Source organism: Pristis pectinata, chromosome 21 (genome assembly GCF_009764475.1).
Source record: "Pristis pectinata isolate sPriPec2 chromosome 21, sPriPec2.1.pri, whole genome shotgun sequence".
Lineage (NCBI taxonomy): Eukaryota > Metazoa > Chordata > Chondrichthyes > Rhinopristiformes > Pristidae > Pristis > Pristis pectinata.
Window position 1 is genome coordinate 36,330,671 of NC_067425.1, and position 12,468 is coordinate 36,343,138.

The following is a 12,468-nucleotide window of genomic DNA, read 5'->3' on the forward strand; positions in this document are numbered from 1 at the left end:
CCAGAGGATAGGTAATGCTGTTCCTTTATTTAAGAAGAGCAGCGGGCACAGCGAGGTAACTACAGACCAGTGAGCCTTGCATCAATGGTAGGAAAATTATTGGAGAAAATTCTGAGGGATAGGATTTATGTTCACTGGGAAAGGCAGAGGCTGATTGAGGGATGCTCAGCATGGCTTTGTGTGGGGGATATCCTTCCTCACTAACTGGAGTTTTTTGCGGAGGTAACTAAGAGGATTGGTAAAGGCAGGGCGGTAGATGTTGTCTTTATGGACTTTAATAAGGCATTTGACAAGGTCCCATATGATAGGCCGGTTCAGGTTAAGGCAGACGGGAGCTGGCTAACTGGATCCAAAACTGGCTGGGAGTTAGGAGGGAGGGGGCAGTGGTGGAGGGGTGTTTGTCTGTCTGGAGGTCTGTAACCAGTAGTGTACCACAGGATCGGTGTTGGGATCTCCATTGTTTGTGATAAATATTAATGAATTGGATGTGAGTGTAGGAGGTACGATTAGTGAGTCTGCAGATGACACAGAAGTTGTCGGAGTGAAGGATGGCGAGGAAAATTGTCTAAGGCAGGATTCAGATCAGATGGAAAGTTGGGCAGGGCGTTGGGAGATGGAATTTAATCCTGACAAGTGTGCCGAGAGGCATTTGGGAAGTCAAATAGGGGTAGGACATATAGAGTAAATGGTAGGGCACCGAGGAATGTTGAACAGAGGGACCTTGGGGTTCAAGTACATAGTTTACACAGGTACCACAGGTGGATAGGGTACTGAAGGCAGATGGCATGCTTGCCTCATAGGTTGGGCCACAGGATGTAAAAGTTGGGACGTTATGTTGCAACTTTACAGAACACTGGTTAGCTCACACTCGAAGCAAGTATTGTGTGCAGTTCTGGTCACCACACTATAGGAAGGATGTGGTTGCGCTGGAGAAGGTGCAGAGGAGATTCTCCAGGATGTTGCCTGGATTGGAGGACTTTAGTTATGGGGAGAGATTGGACAGTCTGGGCTTGTTTTCCCCGGAGTGAAGGAAGCTGAGAGGTGATCTGATAGTATATAACATTATAAGAGGTCCATTTAGGGTAGATAGTCAAAATCTTTTTCCCATCGTAGGGGTACAAAGAAAGGTTTGAGATGATAGGAAGGAGTTTTAAAGGGGATCTGAGGGGTAAGTTTTTTTACACACAGAGTGGATGATATCTGGAACATACTGCCAGAGGAGGGGGAGGAATCAGATATAATCTACATTTTAGGGACATTTATTCAGACACTTAGATAGACAAGGGGTAGAAGGTACAGTCTGAATGCAGGGAAATGGGATGTAGATGGGCAAAAGGGTCAGTATAGACATGGTGGGCCGAAGGGCCTGTTTCTGTGCTGGACAACTCTGTGATCAATATGTTGGGCAGAAAAGTGGGAAATGGAACTCGTTCCAGGGAAGGTGCAGCAAGAAAGAGAATATACAGGAGATTGTGGAGAAGTGTAGAGGGACATGTTCACAATCCCTAAAGAGGCAGGACAAGGTGCCTCGGCACATGGAGAAGGTGCACGGAATACCTTCCATTATTGGCCAAGACACAGAACATAAGAGCAGGGAAGTGTACTGTGGAAAACACAGCAAGGTCTCACATCACCCTGTACTGGAAGGAATTATTGCATTTGAGAATTTACAAGGAAGACTTGGTTGTGTTGCTCGCATTTGCCTGAAGCACTTGTTGACGGTAGAAGTCACAGGTTTGGGAGGTGCTGTCAGATTAGTAACTCTAGTGCATTTTGTAGACGACACATCAGCTGTCAGTGCACTGCTGATGGAGGGAGTGAATGTTTAGGGTGGTTTGCGGGGGGCGTCATAGAAGCAGGCAGCTTTGTCCTGTGTGTTGTGGAGATTCTTGAGAGTTGTTGGTGCTGCACCATCCAGGCAGGTGGGGCGTGGGCCATCACGGTCCTGACTTGTGCCTTGGAGATGGTGGGAAGGTCTCGGGAGTCACTCACTTGCAGGATACCCAGCCTCTGACCCATTCATAGAGCCAGGGCATTTATGTGGCTGGTTAATGGCAACCTCCAGCATGTTGATGGTAAGAAACTTGGCAATGGTAATGTCACTGATTGGTGGTTAGACTCTCGCTTGTTGCAGATGGTTAGTGCCTGGTCACTTTGTTTGGCATGAATGTTACTTGCCACTTATCAACCCATGTCTGTATGTTTTCTAGTTCGTTCTACATGCAGGCAGGAGCAGCCTCTTTAGCTGAGGAGCTGTGAATGGAATTGAACATTGTGCAATCTTCAGCAAACATTCACACTTCTGACCTTATAACGCCGGGAGAGTCGGTGACGAAGCGGCTGAAGGAGGTTGCCTAAGGTACCACACTAACACACTTCTGCAGTGATGTCCCGGAGCTGAGACGATTGACCTCTGAAAGCCACAGGTACCTCCCTCCGTGCAAGGCATGGTTGCAACCTTTGGTGCCCAGTAACTTCAGTTTACCAGGGCATCTTGTGGAACTTCCTTGGAGAAATGCTGTCTTCACGTCAAGGACAGACACTTACACCTCACTCCGAAATCCAGCTCTGGACCATGTTTGGACCAAGGCTGTGATGGGTTCTGGAGTGGAAAGGCATTGGTGAGCAAGTGCCAATGGATCACACTGTTGATGACAACTCCTGTCACTATCTGGAGTGCAGACTGATTGGGCAGTAATTCGCTGGACTGGATTTGTCCTGTTTTGGTGAAGAGGCTTCTTTCTCACATTGTCAGGTAGATAGGAGCATTGTAACTGTACTGGAGCCACCCGACTACAGGCACAGACAACTGTGGATCACAGGTCTTCATTACAACAGGAGGAACATTGACTGTCCCATAGCCTTTGCTATACCCAGAGGTGTCAGCTGATTCCTGACGTCATGTGGAGTGAATCGAATTGACTGGAGACCGGGGTCCGTGATGGTGTGATCTCAGGAGGAAGCCAAGGTGGGTCACTTGTTTGGAACTCCTGGCTGAACATGGTGACAAATGCTTCAGCCCTTTCTTCAGCCCTCACGGGTTGAGGGTGGGAATGTTCAGAGGCCCCTCCTCCTCTTGTTAGCTATTTAATCGTCCATCATCATTCACAACTGCCCTCGGCCTAATCTGTTGGTTGTGAGATCACTTAGAGAAAGCAGAGCCTTATCTGGTTCCCCTGTAACTGAGGAGGTGGAGGGGAGATTGAACTCTGGAGTGCACAGTTGTGAGGGGTGTAGATGGAATGGGTACAAAGGACCTACTTCCCTTGGATGGGATGTCTATAGTTGGGGATATGGATTTAAGGTGATGGGTTGAAGAAGGAAAGAGAATTTTACCAGTTGCCCTCTGTTGCTGGGGCTGGGGCAGAGGGGCGGAAACGCACACTGCTGAATCTGAAACCCTTTAACCCACGAAGCTATGGAAGAAGCACTGAAAAGTGGGATTCGGTTGGATTGCAGTTTATTGCCGGTGTGGACAGGAAGGGGTCAGTCCCTTCCCTCTGCACCAAAGGTCTCCCCGTCTCTATCAGTCTGTGGCCCGGTGTAACAATGCAAACACACAGAGGCCAGGGCCAGAGATCATTAGCGATCAGGGTGAGGGTGGGGGTGAGGGTGATGGGGTCGGGGTGAGGGTGAGGGTGATGGGGTCAGGGTGAGGCTGGGGGTGAGGGTGATGGAGTCAGGGTGAGGGTGAGGGTGGGGTCAGGGTGAGGGTGAGGTTGGGGGTGGGGGTCAGGGTCAGGGTGAGGGTGGGGGTCGGGGTCAGGGTGAGGGTGGGGGTGAGGGTGGGGTCAGGGTGAGGGTGAGGGTGAGGGTCAGGGTCAGGGTGAGGGTCAGGGTGAGGGTGAGGGTCAGGGTCAGGGTGAGGGTGAGGGTCAGGGTCAGGGTGAGGGTCAGGGTCAGGGTCAGGGTGAGGGTGAGGGTGAGGGTCAGGGTCAGGGTCAGGGTCAGGGTGAGGGTGAGGGTGAGGGTGGGGGTGGGGGTGAGGGTCAGGGTGAGGGTGAGGGTGGGGGTCAGGGTCAGGGTGAGGGTGGGGGTCAGGGTCAGGGTGGGGGTCAGGGTCAGGGTGGACTGGGTGAGAGAGGTGGATTGAGCAGACGGAGAGTGGTGCTGACACAAGAGGGTGACAGACTGCAGTCAATGGGATGGAACAGGGCGGGAGGGAGGGACACAGTGAACTCGGGGGGGACACAGTGAACCGGGGTGACGACGGGTGAATCACTCTGATACCAAACGCCCTCTCAGCATTCACAGAACTGCAGAATCACTGGGATCTGAATCACCGGCTTCGCAGAATTTTAAATCAGCAATTCACATTCATAAAGTTACACCTTCAACACAAACCTTAAACATACAAAATGGAAGGAGGAAGCACTGTTGGGCTCACTGCCGGAGAACCGGACCAGACTTCTACCCAACGATTGACCGGAGAGGGAGGATTTATTCCAGGTGAGCCGAGGTGTCGCTGAGGGAGAACAGGAAGGCTTTGGGAGAATTCTCAAACAAAGCTGCCCGGTTCTGCTGCAAACCCTTCTTCACCCAATGTCCGTACACCTTGAAAGCGCAGCCATCGATGATCTTACGAATCCCTTTAAAGGCGTAGGGATCGCGAATCAGCACTTGCTTGCTGAGAGGCTTCGCTCGCCGGTACTTGTAATAAATGCGAACGGACGCCAGAACCGTCCAGATGATGGTCTAGGGAACAGGATCGGGATCCGGCTCAGTCTGGGGCTAAGGGCAGTGAACCCCCCCACTGCCTTCCCCTCCCCCAAACCCCCTGACCCCCAAACCCCACCACAGCCTTCCCCCTCAAACCCCCACCCTTCCATCCCTCCTCCCCGCCCTCTCCCCTTCCCCTGCACTCCCCTCCCCCGCACTCCCTTCCCCCAAACCCCCTGCACACCCCTCCCCCACCCTGCACTCCCCTCCCCCATACTCCCCTCCCCCTCGTCCCCCCGACCCCCCCTCACTCCCCTCCTCTGAACCCTCCGTATTCCACCTCCATCCCTCCACAGTCCACACTCCCCCTCCATCCCTCCACAGTCCACACTCCCCCTCCATCCCTCCACACCACCTCTCCCTCAATGATCTGAGTCAGTGACAATTTAAACAAAGGGGATTCAGGTTCCCAGTGATGTGCTCGGCCTGGAGTGATGTGTCCCCAGGTGGGGTGTCCAGACCCGGGGGGGGGAGCTGTCTCAGGATAAGGGCTGGCGGTTCAGGACGGAGAGGAGAGGACATTTCATCAGCCAGAGTTCTCTGTCCAAGGGGGCTGAGGTGCTGTCCATGATCCGCACAAAGATTGATCATTTTTTTGTGAATTAAGAGACCGGGAGGCGGTGAGATTGGTGCAGGAACATGGCGCGGAGGTAAATGATGCACCGTGATTTTGTAGAACGTGGAGCAGTCGCCAGGGCCTGTTCCCATGTTCCGACCCTGCACCCTCACTGGCACACTGCACTCTGCTCCAACCCACCTCCGAGCCGCCCTGACACATGCCCACAGGGTAACTGAGAGGCCCTGGTCTTCAGAGCAGTTATTTGAGGCGTACAGACTGGCTGGGACTCTAATAGGGCACGAAGGCCCCTCGAGCTTACAGAATGGGGGGGGGGGGGTTTATTAATGTATGTACCAGGGGCCCCTTCCTGCCACTCCTGGGAAATGTGGAACACACACGTGGTCCTGAGGTGCAGCTGTACTGGTGCGGCTCCTGGCGCCCACAGTGACGGTGGGGCGAGGCTATGGCAGGTCCCTGGGGCTGGCAGTGGTTTTGCTGTGACCGGGCTCACTGTCCGGCTGGTCCGTCTGGTTTTACCCCCTCTGTTTGGACGTAACGGCGCTGGTACCCGTGAGCGGCTGGCCAGTCTCCTCCCACACGGGGGGGGTAAGTGCAGTGACCTTCCCCCCCACACCCACCTTACAACAGCACGACCCGCGGAGCGGCTGCCTACCTTAAACTTGCGGTAGGGACTGAAGTAGCGCACCTCCTCCACCAGGTACTGCTGGAAGAACGGGTGAGCCAGTGCCTGGTCTGCCGTGTAACGCTCCTCGGGCTTCACCACCAGCAGCTGGGAGATCTGGTCCATGCACAAAGAAACGTCAGTGTGCCTCGCGCTCCAATGCCACAACACTCTCCCTGCACAGCAACTCAAGCCCCTCTCCTCCTTACTCGCAACCCCAGCCCAGACTAACCCAGGCTGGCCCGACATCTGTGCCATTACCTCTCACCCTGCTCCGCCTGACGGACGTTATTCGACATTAAGTGAGGTGCCATCGGACAACAGCAGCTTGTCCAGGGCCACACTTGGTTCACAGGCTCCTCCACAGCCCAGGGCCAGTGAGCCTTGCATCAGTGGGAGGGAAATTATTGGAGAACGTCCTAAGGACATTCGGAAAGGCAGAGACTGATCAGGGACAGTCAGCAGGGCTTTGTGCAGGGGACGTCCTGTCTCACTTATTGATTGAGTTTTCTGAGGAGGAAACAAAGGGGGTTGATGAAGGCAGGGGAGCAGGTGTTGTCTGTATGGACTGTAGTAAGGTATTTGACATGGTCCTGCATGGTCCAGAAGGTTACGAAGATAAGTGGGATCCAAGGCGAGCCGGCTAATTGGGTCCAAAATTGGCTTGGTGAATGTCGCCTGGACTGGAGGACTTTAGTTATGGGGGAGGGATCGGACAGGCTGGGTTTATTTTTTTTCTGGAGCAAAGGTGGCCGAGGGCTGACCTGATAGAGGTGTTTAGAATTATAAGGGGGTAGATAGTTCCACAGTAGGGGGACCAAAAACAAGACGGCACAGGCTTCAGGCGGGAGGAAGGAATTTTAAAGGGGACGAGAGGGGTAAGTTTTTGACACAGAGAGCGTTTGGTATCTGGAACATGCTGCTGTGGAGTCGGATATAATTGCTACGTGTAAGGGACATTTGGACAGACACTTGAATAGGCAAAGAAGGATACGGACCCAATGCAGGCAAACGGGATTTGTGTAGGTGCTCAGAAATCTCCGCATGGACATGGTGGGTCAAAGGGCCCGTCTCCATCAAATCCCTTCCTAACACCTTCTATCGGGAGAAGCAGGGCGGCTGCTCCAGCCTGCAACTGAAATACCCTATCCTGCAGCTAATGTGGTGAAACTTTACCCCACGTTCCACCCTTTCACATCCTACCTCAAACTGCACCCAATCATCCAGCTATTGCCTAACCAGCGCTTTCTCTCCCACACGACCCCTCTGTCCACAGCCCTTCTTTCTCTCCTACACCTCCTCACCTCCCTCATATCTTCCTCTCTCACCTGACCCATTCACTGTATTCTCCCTCACATCCCTTGCCTCCTTTGAGTGAGCCCCCCCTCACGTATGCTCTCCTCACCCATTAACCTCCCTCCTGCTTCTTCCTCTGGTTCTCACTCCTGTGTATCCTTCTCCTCGCCCACGACCTTTCACTCTTTCTGTCTAATATGTCCTGACCTGTGCCCTTTGAACAGAAGTGTCTGCTGACATTTCGGGGGGCGATGAAGAGCCGTGTGACACACGAAAATTTAAACCAGTGACCCAGCAAAATAACCACTAAACTCTCATTGCAGAGGTTCCTTTCTGTTCTTCTCTCCCCAGCATTTCCCTCTCTTCCCCCATCCAGAATACCCTCACTATTTCAGTTTACCCCTCCCACTGCTGAATGTCCCTCCCTCACCTGTACATCCTGCCCTCTCTGTCCTGTCAACCCCTCTCTCCGGTACCCCCGTCACGTTGTCCTGCACATCACTTTCTACCCTGCATATCCTGCTCAGTGACCAGCACTTCTCCCTCTCCCTTGGGTATCCCCCCTCTCCCTTGGGTATCCCCCCTCTCCCTCCGGTATCCCCCCCTCCTCCCCCTCTCCCTCTCCCTCTGGTATTCCTGGTATCCCCCCCCACCGAGTATCCCCCCTCTTCCTCCGGTATGCCCCCTCTCCCTCTCCCTCGGGTATCCCTGGTATCCCCCCCCACCGAGTATCCCCCCTCTCCCTCTCGTGTCCCCCCCCCCGCCCCCGGTTACCCCCTCTCCCTGTCCTCTATGCTCTGCTCCCTCTGTGCTGTGTACCACTTTCTCTCTCATGTATACCTGTCTCTCTGCCCTTTACACCTCTCCCCGTCAGTGCTGTCTGTCACTCTCCCTCTATCTACGCATCTCTCTCTCTCAGAACGGCAGGTCCCTCTCCCTTACTCCTGTTTCCAGCGTGGATCGAGGCTCGGTTAATGGACGGAAAGTGGACAGTAGGAATGGAAATGCATTATTTAGATTGGGAGTCCGTCACCAGTGGGTCCCGTGGGGATCAGTACTGGTACTGGGGCTCCAGCTGTTCGCAACCTATGTCAATGGATTGAGGGAAGTAGGTGTCTGCTGATGATACAAAGCTGGGCAACTTGTGACGGTACGAGGAGGATGCTGGAGGCTGCAGAGCCACAGGGACTCTCTGCATGAATGGGTAAGGACATGGCCGATGGAATGGAATGTGGAAAAACACAGTTCAGGAGAAAAAAATAGGACACAGGAGTAGTTTAGTAAAAAGGTGTTGGTATTTAGAGGGACCTCAGTGACTTTGTAAACCAATCACTGAAAGTGAACATAGAAAATGGCTAACATGAGGGGACATAATTTTAAGGTGATTGGAGGAAGGTCTAAGGGGGATGTCAGGGCTAAGTTTTTTGGTATTGGTATTGGTTTATTATTGTCACTTGTACCAAGGTACAGCACATACAGGTCAATTCATTACACGGTGCAGTTACATTGAGTCAGTACAGAGTGCATTGAGGTAGTACAGGTAAAAACAATAACAGTACAGAGTAAAGTGTCACAGCTACAGAGAAAGTGCAGTGAGAGTGGTGGGCACATGGAACGCACTGCCGGCAGAGGTGGTGGGGGGCAGATACATTATGGACATTTAGGAGACTCTTAGATAGACACATGAATGATAGAGAAATGGAGGGCTATGTGGGAGGCAAGGGTTAGATAGATCTTAGAGCAGGATAAAATGTCGGCACAACATTGTGGGCCGAAGGGCCTGTACTGTGCTGTAGTGTTCTGTGTTCTAAACAGGGGAGCAGGAGTGGGCCATTTCCCTTCAAGCTTGCTCTGCCATTCAATATGATCATAGTTGCTCCTCTGTCTCACCACATTCGTGCCCCCGATGCCATCATAGCGAGAAGTTTATCTATCTCCATCTTAAATATATTCAGTGATGGTCTCCACAGACCCCGTGGTGGAGGGTTCCACGGTTCACCAGTCTCTGGGTGAAGAAATCTCCCCTCATCCCAGTCCTAAATTCTTTGTTCAGTAACCTGAGACTGGGAGCCCTCATCCTGGACCCCATCCGGGGGAAATATCCTCCCCACCTCTCATCTGCCCAGGCCCATCAGAATTTTGTATGCTTTGGGTCCCCTCTCATTTTTCCTAAACTCCAGAGAAGGTGGACCTAGTCGACCCAATCTCTCCTCAAACCGGAATCAGTTTGGTGAATCACTGCAGGTACATCCGTTCGTAGATAAGGAGACCAATACTGCAGACAATACTCCAGGCACGGCCTCACCAAGCCCTGCATATTTGGAGAGGGACACCCCTACCCCTGTACTCATCCTCCTGCTGTGGAGGCCATCATACCACTTGCCTTCTGAACTGCTTGCTACACCTACATGGCTGCTTTCAGCAACGAGTGTACAGGAACACCAAGGGCTCTTTGGACATTAACACTTCCCAATCTAACACTGTTTAAATAATACTTTTCTGTTTTCTTATCGAATGGGTTAACTTCACCTTTATCCACATTACGCTACATCTACCTTGTTTTGCCTGCTTGCTCAACCTGTCTCAGTGGTAGTGTAGCGGTTAGCGTAACGCTATTCCAGTGCCAGTGATCCAGGTTCAAATCCGGCCGCTGTCTGTAAGGAGTTTGTACATTCTCCCTGTGCCTGTGTGGGTTTCCTCTGGGTGCTCCGGTTTCCTCCCACATTCCAAAGACATTATGCTATGTTGGCGCCGGAAGCGTGGCGGCACTTGCGAGCTGCCCCCAGCACATTCTCAGTAACACAAAAAGACGTATTTCACTGTGTGTTTCGATGTACATGTGACTGATAAATAAGTATCTTAAATAATATCTTATATCCCCCTCACAGGAAAGGACAGAGTAGATGTGGCTAGGCTGTTTCCCTTGGTGGGTGAGTCCAGGACGAGAGGGCACAATCTTAGAATTAGAGGGTACAGTTTCAAAACAGAGATGAGGAGAAATTTCTTTAGCCAGAGGGTGGTGAATTTGTGGAACTCCTTGCCACGTACAGCAGTGGAGGCCAGATCAGTGGGGGCGTTCAAGGAGGAGATAGATAGATATCTAAATAGTCAGGATATCAGGGGATATGGGGATAAGGCCGGAAATTGGGATTAGAATAGTTTTTTTTTTCTCTTTTTTCTTTCCCCCATTCCCCATTTCTCATTTCTATTTTCCGTTTCCTTGGAGCAGACTCGATGGGCCGAATGGCCTGCTTCTGCTCCCTTGTCTTGTGATCTTGTGATCTCACAACCCTACTCCATTCAGCGTTGGCAAATTTTGAAATATTATATTCTGCTGCCTCATCCATATCGTTGGTGTACGTTATGTGTGGCTGGGGCCCAGGCACTGAAGCCCAGCACCTGCCACCCCGAGAACGACTCGTTTACTCCCACTGTTTCCTGTCAGTGGGGTGGGGATTCCCACACACTCACCACCCTCTGAGTGAAGACATTTCTCCTCAGCTCATTTCTAAACGGCCTGCCCCTTATTCTCAAACTGTGCCCCTGTCCCAGACTCCTCAGTCGGGGGAGACATCCTCCCTACATCCGGCCTGTCCAGCCTTTTAACAGCTTTGTAAGTTTTGATTAGATCTCCTCTCATCACCTAAAGCCAGAGCACCGTGCCTGTCAATACCAGTTCTCCTCACCTGACACGGTCACCGCCCTGGAACCCATCGTAGATCTTTGCTGCATTCCCTTCATGGCAAGTGCATCCTTTGGTAAGGGGACCGGAACGGTTCACAGTTCTCCAGCTGTGGTTTCACTAAGGCCCTGTCTAGGTCTTACATATTCCGAAAATAAAGTCCTCTTGTAATAAAGGCTAGCACACCCATCGCCCTCTGGATCACTTACTGCACCTATACTTTGGCCTTTAGTGACCTGTGTACATCCAGATCCCTTTGAACATCAACACGACCCGATCTCCAACCATTTAACAATACTGTGCAAAGTGGATGGCCCCACATTACGTTCCATCAGCCATGTGCTCTCTCACCTACTCAGCTTGCCCATATCTCTCCATCTTCCTCCATAGTCACAACCTCACCACATCAGCAAACTTGAAAATACGGCATTTTGTAGCCTCAGTCAGAGTGTCGACGTAGATTGTGAATTGCTGCATCCGGGGATGGACCCCTGCAGTGGCCCACCAGCCACAGCCTGCCAACCTGAGGAGGATTTAGTAATTCCCACATTCTGTTTTCTGTCCAAGAACAAATTCTCTACCCACGTCAATACATTACATGCGATGTAATCTTGTTGACCAATCTCCTAGGTGGAACCTTATCCAAACATCCACCCAAAGACACTCATCCGCTGGTTCCCTCCATCCATTCTACCAGTTGCATCCTCAAAGAACTGCAACAAATCAATCAAACGTGATTTTCTATTCATAAATCTATGTTGCCTTTGCTCCGACCTGTTGTTCTTTCCAGGATGTTCTATTATTTCATCCTTGATTACAGATCCCAGCACTTTCCCTGCACTGATGGTCAGCAGTTCCCCGTTTTCTCTCTCCCTCCTTCCTGAACCAGTGGGGTCACTTTTTCCACGCCAATCCGCAGGAACAACTCCAGAACCTGCAGAACCTTGGCAGGTAATCACCAGAGCCAGCTCTAACACCCTCCTTCACGACACTGCGATGTAGATCACCCACTTCTTGGGGTTTAACAGCTCTCAGTTTCACCAACTTCTCTAGTTTTACTTGTTGACTAAAGTTGACCAGTTACTTGTTGACCAATACTTAGTTCCTTCAGTTCCTCACTCCCACTGGACGAGACAGTTTCTCTAGTGTATCCAGCACTTTTGCTTGTCTCCAAATATTTGTTTACTTCCTCTGCCATTTCTTTATTTGCATTAAATTTTAAGAGGATTTAAAAGGAGTTGAGCTTTAGCAGAGCAGACGTTTTGTAGCGGGCGTTGAGAGTGTGGCTGTTGTTGAGGTGGAAGAGCTGAGGCGTTGTCTCCAGAGGCTTCAGCGAGGATCTGAGTACTGGTGAGATCTGTTACATTCTTCTGTCGTCCTGGTGGTTTAGAGATGGCAGTCAGGGCAGTGACATGCTCCTCCTGCAGGATGTGGGAGATCAGGGAGACTGCCAGTGTTCCTGAGGACTATACCCAAGGGAAGTGCATCCAGCAGCTGGAGCTGCAGCTGGACTCACTCTGGAGCATCCAT

General features: G+C 51.7%; 1 protein-coding gene across 2 annotated transcripts in view; it reads right to left on the reverse strand.

The window, feature by feature from the left end:
* Positions 1-3,942: 3,942 nt before the first annotated feature.
* The window catches only part of LOC127581285 (phosphorylase b kinase gamma catalytic chain, skeletal muscle/heart isoform-like), a 68,977-nt gene continuing 60,451 nt past the window's right edge, over positions 3,943-12,468 (reverse strand). For both annotated transcript variants that reach the window (XM_052035533.1, XM_052035532.1), the window contains exons 9-10: positions 5,952-6,077; positions 3,943-4,695 (exon numbers count right to left, since the gene is read on the reverse strand). In XM_052035533.1, coding sequence (XP_051891493.1) covers positions 4,441-4,695; positions 5,952-6,077 — 381 coding nt within the window. In that variant the 3' untranslated portion in view covers positions 3,943-4,440. The remainder of the gene's footprint in view (positions 4,696-5,951; positions 6,078-12,468) is intronic.